Source organism: Barbatula barbatula (genome assembly GCF_947034865.1).
Source record: "Barbatula barbatula genome assembly, chromosome: 18".
Lineage (NCBI taxonomy): Eukaryota > Metazoa > Chordata > Actinopteri > Cypriniformes > Nemacheilidae > Barbatula > Barbatula barbatula.
In genome coordinates, this window is record NC_136781.1 from 5,234,430 (window position 1) to 5,244,134 (window position 9,705).

At 39.2% G+C, this 9,705-nt stretch overlaps 1 protein-coding gene across 1 annotated transcript; it reads left to right on the forward strand.

Annotated features, from left to right (window-relative positions):
* Positions 1-2,346: 2,346 nt before the first annotated feature.
* On the forward strand, positions 2,347-9,250 carry qdpra (quinoid dihydropteridine reductase a). The gene is made up of 7 exons (XM_079480600.1): positions 2,347-2,682; positions 2,860-2,952; positions 3,280-3,376; positions 4,230-4,370; positions 6,318-6,426; positions 6,752-6,835; positions 8,657-9,250. Exons 1-7 carry the CDS (start codon positions 2,596-2,598, stop codon positions 8,757-8,759), a joined length of 714 nt encoding a protein of 237 aa, XP_079336726.1. The 5' UTR covers positions 2,347-2,595; the 3' UTR covers positions 8,760-9,250.
* The last annotated feature ends 455 nt before the right edge of the window (positions 9,251-9,705 follow it).

The window sequence follows — 9,705 nt, forward strand, 5'->3', positions numbered from 1 at the left end:
CTAAAAAAGAGCTTCACTGATGATCCTCTGGTGAGATACAGATGCGATGCAGAAACATTGTTTACTATGTTTATTAACATAAATAGCATTATAAATGTTTTCTTTATTCTTTGGAGACAATGGTGAAAAACTTTATAATTTAAATTATTTTCCACCTTTTTGATTTAAGCCATTTTACTTCATCGATGACATCATCTGCCTCAGCTGTTTAAGACCCAAGTGAAGATCCTTAGTGTTTATATTTATTCTTTGCTGATCAATTAAATCAGACTTAAAAAACTAATTTATATAGGATTATATGCTTCTAATTTCCGTACTTTTATCTTCTAATTGGATGATGTATTTTGACTGGCTAGTTAATGTATCAACGTTAATGTTGCTATCTTGTCATTCTTATGTTCATTTAGTTGTAAGGATGATATGGTGGTTGTCAAAGCTGACATACCAACATGGTGGTTGTCATAAAGGAGACACTCTGTGTTCGCTGTTGTTCTCAAAAACACAATGTATTCAGTATTTATCACTCACTCAGGGGGCATGCTGAGCTTGAAGATGGTCTTTAATGAATACTAAAATATAGAGTGCACGGGTTCAAACAGATGCTCCACTTGCGTTTAATAACTGAGCTATGCATCCTGTTGAGAACACTAGGCAATGAACTCATCTTGCTTCCCTGCATCTGAAGTCACGAATGGGCTTCTCTTTTGAAGATGCCTCAACAACATCTGCCCATTTGTATGCATTGACAGTTAGACAGGTGATGTTGTCGTTTTACATCTGGCCTAATATAAAGTATAGAGCTAATGCCCCACACTTGTTCTGTATGATATACATTGCCGTGTAAAGTGCAGTTGTTGCGTTTGTTGTATTTCGTGGGGACATGGACAAAATAATAAAACCAAGTTTAATATCTTTAAAATCTAACAGAGTGGGAGGCTTTGAAGATCGTCTCAGCACAACATGAGCAGCGTTTGAGCTCATATCTGCTTCTTCACAGGACAATGCTGCTCTCTGGTGGTACAAATGATACTTAAGTTGATGTTGACACTTTGATCAAAAGAATGTTTAATAATAATACTTTATACATCTTTAGACAAACCTTATACTTTTTGTATTGAATGCAAAACATACAGATGCTGTGTTATGTAACTGTATGGCCATGTTGTTATTGTGATCTTAGTTCTTTGTGTGCGTGCATGCTTATGTAACAGGTCACAAGGTCACAATTACAAAATATAATTACCTACAAATTCTATGGAAAACTCCTTAAACCCTAAAATTATGATTGCTGTTGTATGCTGTATGACCCTGTTTGCAATGTTTTTTTGGGTCTAGAACAACAATCCTGCCCTAGAAATGTTGAACTATCCATTCCAACCGAATTTACTGCTTTACTAGAGGTAATTTACAGATGGATAAGAATGGAGCCCAACCTGTTATCCAGTCCTTAACTCTTAAATCTGATTGGCAGTCAGGAATGTTTCGGACCAAAAGACTGCAAATCCAGGACCCTGTGAAAATGCAAAATAAGGTTCAATCCTTCTATTGTTAAAGTAATATTATTCATATATATGCAGATTATTTATTTGAACCTTGCAGACTGCATCAAGGCAAATAGTATTGTGAATTACGTGATATCACCATGACTTGGCAAAAAAGATCGATGAACTTTGTGCTTGACTATCTGGCAAGTATAAAGAGCAGTAACCGTTCTAGATACAGCAGTTATTCATAAACAGAAATAAAAACAGCTCAATTAATTCCTTTGTACTAAAATTACTGTAAAATATGAATTTAAAGGTTTTGCATTTATTTGCTCCATACTAATTTAAAAGTGTTCTGTAGACATGCGAGAGGATTTGCATCTTTTAAAAATTATTCCCAATGTTTCATGACGAGTTGCGAGTTTAGTTTCATTAAATGAATGTTATTATGTATCAAAACTCTTGCGGTTGGAGCGGAAGACCAGTTTGAACCAATCATTAACCGCTAAATAAGCGCGTGTGTATCCCACCCACCCATCTCTCTCTCTCTCGCCCTCCCTCTCTCTCTCTCTCTCTCTCTCTCGCCCTCCCTCTCTCTCTCTCGCCCTCCCTCTCTCTCTCTCGCCCTCCCTCTCTCTCTCTCGCCCTCCCTCTCTCTCTCTCTCTCTCTCTCGCCCTCCCTCTCTCTCTCTCGCCCTCCCTCTCTCTCTCTCGCCCTCCCTCTCTCTCGCCCTCCCTCTCTCTCGCCCTCCCTCTCTCTCGCCCTCCCTCTCTCTCTCTCGCCCTCCCTCTCTCTCTCTCGCCCTCCCTCTCTCTCTCTCGCCCTACCTCTCTCTCTCTCGCACTCCCTCTCTCTCTCTCTCGCCCTCCCTCTCTCTCTCTCGCCCTCCCTCTCTCTCTCTCGCCCTCCCTCTCTCTCTCTCGCCCTCCCTCTCTCTCTCTCTCGCCCTCCCTCTCTCTCTCTCTCGCCCTCCCTCTCTCTCTCTCGCACTCCCTCTCTCTCTCTCTCTCTCGCACTCCCTCTCTCTCTCTCTCGCCCTCCCTCTCTCTCTCTGTCTCTCTCTCATCTCATTTCGCTGCGTTGAGAGGAGACTCATCAATCAACAAAGCGATGGCAGCTGCGAACCGTGTCCTTGTGTACGGAGGGAAAGGAGCTCTCGGCTCGGCGTGTGTGCATTATTTTAAGTCAAAAGGCTGGGTGAGCAAAAACACTTTTTTCATGCGTGTCATATAGTCAGTTTGTGAGTTTGTGTGCGCAAACGAACACCTGTTGACGCTGCTCTAACCGGGACCTGTGCGCAGTTATTTTAAATGACATTTACATATTGTTTAATGTGTAATTATAGCTACAGTCAGATTTGTTTTTATGTTCAAGTGGGTTGCCAGTATCGACATGGCAGCGAATGAAGAGGCGGAAGCGAACGTTTTGGTGAAGCTCTGCGAGTCTTTCACCGATCAAGCCGCGCAGGTGGGTGGAGCCAACGTCTTACCGTCACACCGATGCGTGTCTATCTGCATGTCACGATGTCAACGAAAGGCATTTACTATTTTAATTGACACGTTTCCTGTTGCAATGTCGTGGACTACACGTCTTTTCTCATTAATAGTCTTAGTGTGTCTATTATTGACTTCAAATGCGTTTCATGGCAGCCTCAGTTGTGTGGCACAACATTGCGCTTACCTACACAAGTCAAAGTTGTGCAGCAACCAGCTGGGACACATTTATATTTTCATGTTTAATTCAGATTATCTAACAAAGTGTAATAAATCTCATCTATGGTGTGGTTTCATGCAGGTGACATCAGATGTAGGCAAGTTGCTAGGGGAACACAAAGTTGATGCCATTGTTTGTGTGGCTGGAGGGTGGGCTGGTGGAAACTGCAGCTCAAAGGGTAAGATCAACCTGTGTCGTTTTTGCTACTCGTTTTTAAGGAATGCGTAACAGGATGTGCAATTGTCTGTGCATTAGCTTTATCACTGATGTAAAATGTGTTATAGATTTTATTGTAGCATGCGGGGCACCCCTTTTTTATTCAGTCATATAGACCTTAGAGTTTAAGGGTGTCTATACTGGTATTGTCACTAACCATGATGGTAAAAACTCGTGATTATCGATATCGTGTTAAAGGGATAGTTCACCCAAAATGAGACTCCTGCCATTATTTGCTCACCCTTGTGTCATTTCAAACCTGTATGACTTTCTTTCTTCTGCAAAACATGAAAGAAGATAATGTAGAGAACGTGGGTAGCCGAACAACATTTCTATTGTATGGACAATATAATGGCAACGGGTACCGCTGTTGTTACGGTTTCCAACATTCTTCAAAATATCTTCTTTCGTGTTCTGCATAAGAAAGAAAGTTGAAACAGGTTTGAAATGACAAGAAGGTGAGTAAATGATGACCGAATTTTTTTTTTCTACAAATAATGTAATATCTAAAATAATTCAGCACCAGGTTAAAGATTTGCATTCATATATTTTGAGAGTGATTCACTGACCAAAAGCACAGAAATAGACTAAAGTATAGATTAATTTGACTGATGGCATAATTTATTTCTGCTTAAGAATCATTCAATCAATGCTGCGATAATATGATTGTCGTGAATCATTTTGCCCATGATATTGTGAAAATCCGATATTGTGACAGCCCCAATAGAGGTCATCATTTCGTTTCATTGACCAGAATGCTGTCAGCCTGCTCTCTTTTTCTGTCTCTCGTTCTCTTAAACTTTCTCTTTCTTTAGACTTGTATAAAAATACAGATTTGATGTGGAAACAGAGTGTCTGGACCTCCACCATTTCCAGTCATCTTGCCTCACTGCATCTTAAGCCAGGAGGCTTGTTGACCCTCTCTGGAGCAAAGGCATCGGTGGCCGGCACTCCAGGTTAGACCATCTATTATTATACTCCTGAGATCTGCCATCCACTCTGGAAAAAATGAGTTTCCACAGAAGCAACAGAACAGCAATACAATGATTTGTAATTTAATTTTGAGCATTGAGCTTTATTCAATAAGTGTGACCTTATATACAGTACAATGCGCAATGCTTTGTTCAGTAAATGCAATATCAGTGTTTGTTTTCCTGAGGACACATCATAATCTGATGTTTATTGTGTGAAGCTTAAAAGAAACAGTGGCTAAATACAATTTTCTTTATGATATTGACATTTTCTCTTAGATGGATAAAAGGTATTATTCCACAGCCATTGAAAGTGTAAAGACGTTGTCTGTCATGTTTTTTGTACTGTGTAAGTTTCCCCAATTGCCTTTTCTCTCATAGCCTAGACTCAAAATGTTCAATACGTTTGGTGAAAATGTAGTTAGTGACTATACTCAATAGAGAACAACAGAAGCAGCCTCTAGCCTATTCACAACTCTCCACATCAGCACCCTGAAACGACTGCTCTGATTGGCTGAGGGGCCAGGGAGGGGGCATGAGTCAGCATTCTTTTGGAAGATGAAAGCACATGTGGTCTGTGTTTTGAGTTTGTATTCTGTACCCACACATAAGTGATTTAGACAGGAAATGCCCTGCAGCGTCTAACACTGCCTTGTTAGCGACACGCTTTTCATGAAGAGAACCTGTTTTGGGGATGTTTGATGTTCAGATAGACCAGTGATCTCTAGTAAATATTTCTGATGGGACTTACAGCTGCAAAAGATTAACATCATGTGATAGAAGTTGGGTTTTAAGTTCAGTCTGGATAACAGACAAGTTAAGCTGTATCTCGAGGAACGGAACATGCGATCACGTTGACCCTCAATGTTCATTCAGGCTTGAACATGAAAGGTCATTCAGTGTCACTGAAACTGCCAGAAAATACAAAATTCACGAGAAGCATTATGTTTTAGAGAACACTCGGGAACAAATACTAGCTACTCCACCCATCTTTCTGATTGGCTCTGTGGATGTGAAGGGTGTTTATTGAAATAGCCTCATTTAGGCTTCGAAAGAATCTCATAGTGGGGGGAAACATAATTTTCTCTCTTATAAAATAAAGCTGGCTGTAAATTGATCCCAGATGTTAGATCAACAAACATCTAGAGCTTTGGAGGTGGAACCAAAAGTATGTTTTTAGAGGAATCGTTCGTTGGAATATTCAACATGTTCGCACTGCTGTCATTTAGCCTATATCATTTATTTTTTCTATCAAGACATCTTTCATTATCAAAAACAATCCTATGTTAATTTTCAATGGCCTTTTATAGTTGTATCAGAATAAATATTTCCTGACGTGACATGTTAACTGCATGTTTTCTGTCTGGTCTAATGTACTTTGTCATCTTTCAACAACAGTACTTTTGTATGGCCTGCAGAACATTGTGACAGAATTACAATATAATCTGTGATACTCAAACTGTTCAATGTGGAGATTTGAGCGGCATCTAGAGGTAAAGTAAAAAAACATGGCGAATTCCATGTAAGTGGACCCATTTCTTTAGTTCTGAAAGCTTGAGTATAATGTATTTCATAAGTACATCAAACATTCAGAGACAATTTAATTTCTAATGATATCACCTCTTTTTTTGAATCTCTATATAGAAGGTGTTGAAATAAATCATTCGCCATGTAGAAGGGAACAAATTATATTACCTTATTTCGTAACGCAAAATCCATTTTATTTTCTGTTTGAGGCATCCCACCAAATTATTATTGACCAGACCTCAAAGCAACAGCTGTTGCCTGCGACACATTCTTGGGGAAATTGTATCGTTGGCACGTTCTCAAGAACTGAGTGGATTGTGTATTATTCTGGTTTCTAGAGATCTGCACACTATTTAAGGTTTTGCATTCACTCATTAACTGCATGTTTGATTTTTTTGGCTGCAGGTATGGTCGGGTACGGCATGGCCAAAGCTGCAGTCCATCAGTTATGCAGAAGTCTAGCTGGAGAGGACAGCGGCCTTCCGTCTGGAGCCGTGGCTGTGGCCATTCTTCCGTAAGAGCAGCTGTCAATCATCATATCCAGCATGTGTATGCATTATAAAAGACCAAATAAAAAAAATACTTATAGGTCTGAGACAATTTATCCACATCTTTTTATAATCTGTCATATATTTAATTCGTAATATTTTAATGCTCTTTGCTTCATATTTGTTTTTATTCTCAGTGACCTACATGCTTCTTGTTTGACTGCTGTCTGTTTACATTAGCTGAACAAATCTAGAGTGAGTGTTTTGAAAAGGGCAGGCTGGTCTGCAAGCTATCGCCGCAGGCTCTCATCTCCAACCAAGATAACAACATTATGACATCATCATCCGCAGGGTTACCTTGGATACACCAATGAACAGGAAATTCATGCCTGACGCAGATTTCGGAAGCTGGACGCCGCTGGAATATATTGCAGAGTGAGTGTACAGCGCTCATGTTTACCATATTTATTTGTTACCAAAATATATAATACAACCGTTGACGGATTAGATTGTTGAAAAAATAGGGAGAAGCATCAAGGCAAGAAGTGATACCATGTCAGCGGTTGTTTTTTTCACCAGAAGAGGGCAGTGATGTTCTTCTGAAGTCAGTTGTAGTGGAGACTGTTCGCAATGCCATTCACGGATGATGTAAATGTGATCAAATAAACGTTATGGAACCAAATCCAAGTTTTTATAGGTCTCAGATATACTGCCAACAGAAAATCTTTTTCCAAGCGCCCGATTACTGTAAAATGATTTAAGTCTTTAAAAACCTCTCTCCCAATGATACATTTGATTGGATTGAGAAATATTAACCAAAAGCCACAGGCAATCATAAAAACCTCTCAGTATCAAACATAGTATTTGATTGATTGAATTAGATCAGATAATGTCCACTTACATCAGCACATGAACAGACCTTTTAGAAGAACGCATGCATTTACTGTACATTCAGTGCTGTTGGTTTTACCAGTGGTTAACACAAGTGCCTTTCAATAAACACACACCAGCATAATAAAAAATGCATTAAAAATTTACTATTTCATTACTCCTTTTTGTTTTGAGGCCTGCATTCACATTTAAGTTTTTCTGTGTAAGGCCGTCATAATTATTAAATAATCATCTGATATCGGGCAGCCCCCCTACATTCTTGATCTGCCCTTAACATGTCAGCGTTGTCTTTTTTTGTGTTGTAATGCCAAACTTCACTGCATGTTAAGGTAGAAAACACCGTTCTCATAACTAAGTTTTAGTTTGAGTGTTTAGGACTTGACGGCCTCTTCTGTAATGATTGCTTTAATTATTTTTTTCTGTTATTTGCAGAATTATCCATTTCTGAAAGATATTTAATCAAATAGGCATACGAATTATGAATGATCATGTGTTGTAATTCATGTCAAAGCACTAAATTAATTGCAATAATTTAATAGACAAGTAATTGCCACCAAAAAAAGAGACCAATCCTAATGTTCATTTAACAGGATTTCTTATTGTATTGTGGCATTCCAGTCCAGTGTCTGTTGAATTTCAGCTAAATCAAACCTCAGGCGTGACATTATGGCAACAGTTTTGTGAAAGACTGACAGAATGACAAGACATGAAAACTGTGACAAAAATTTGATGTCGGAAAAAATACAGACCTGTTCCTCCAGTTTAGATTTTCTGTAAATAAATGCAAATAGAAAACATATTTACATTTGAAGAAATATTGTTAGTAGTTCACCAAAAAAATACTATAGTAATAATTTTACCTAAAAATATAATAAATTCTGAAAACCTGAAAGTGTTCTTTGAAATCGTCTATTCATTTCTTCCGTGGCTGTATATACTGAACATATGTCCTGTGTGTACTGTGGTCAAATCTCTCCTGTTAGTCAAGTGCAGATTAGGTCGAGGGTTTGATGCAATTTCATAAACCGAGCGAACCGTCTGGATTAGAGACACACATGACAGATGACAATATAGTGTAATACAATAAAGTCTTTGTGTTGGGGTAATTAGTCGTCTCTCAATTCAGCTACAAAAGATAAAACGTTTACAATTTCAACAGCATGTACAACAGCTTCTTAATATCTGTCCTTTTCCCCATTCTTTGCACAGCTCTCTCTCTCTCTCACGCACTCTGTATCCATCGCTCCCTATATATTTTCCTCCCTCTCCGTCTCGCTGTTCTCATTATCTCTCTCTGTCTCTCCCCATCCTTTACACCACCATTTTACACCCGTCTCTCATTCTCTCTCTCTCTGTGTGTTCCAGAACCTTCTACAGCTGGGCCACTGGGTCAGGACGGCCAGCCTCAGGCAGTCTCATTCAACTGGTGACGACTGGGGGGAAAACAGAGGCCTCTCTGGCCCAGTAAAGGTAGAATGGAGGAAAAAGAAAAATTCAAAGGAGATGAGTAAAGGAGAGAAATGTTTACCAGTATACCGCACAGCTGAGGAGAGAGGTTAACACAGGACCCTGTTGAAAAGACCAGTTTAGACCAGCAGGAAGTCTAGAAAATGCTAGTCAGCCAGTCTGGTGAGGACCAGTAAACCATCTTGAACGCAACGTATTTATGTTGCTGGTCTTTTCAACGGGAAAATTAGGCATTTCTGTTTATCCAGCCTTTTTGAAAGTACTCAGTGTCCAAAGTATTAATCTATGTTTTGTATTCAGTCTGTCTCGTGTACTGTTCAGCAGTTCAGCTGTCGTGTTTGAAACGTACAGTCTTAACTTTACAGGGAAGTGGCCTTAGCTTTTGTGTAAGTGTGATTGTTTGTCTATTTGTTAAATATGTTTGGATGCTCTATTTTCAATTTCCAGCTTGTGTATGAAATGTACTTTCACAATAAAGAACATTGAAAGCAATATTTGTACATAACTTTATATTTGTATGCATATTTGCAATGACATAAGTGCATCCATAAGGACAATATTTTTATTTTTGGGAGACCTGTTGATGGAGGGATATCGATTCTTCTAGCCAAAACTCTAAAATAAAACAAGCTCAAGACCTCTTGCATTCATTTACAGTCATTTGAACAGATTGGATTTCAGTCAGGATGAGCTCAAGGCAAAGTTGTCTTATATCTTGTCGGTTTGTTTTGTCTGGCTAATGGTTTGTCTGAAGCTTGAATATTGTTGGCTAAAGCGGAGAGATACAGCTCCGTCTCTCCCCGCAGTTGTTGTTCTTCCGTCTGATTGCCATGTGGAAGCCATTTTGTCTGGCAAGTCTGGTAACTGTATAAATGAAGAGCTCACAGATGGTAGTGGTTAGTTCTGCCGTGGTAACTTGAGTGTGAGGACAATGTAAGGTGTGTGTG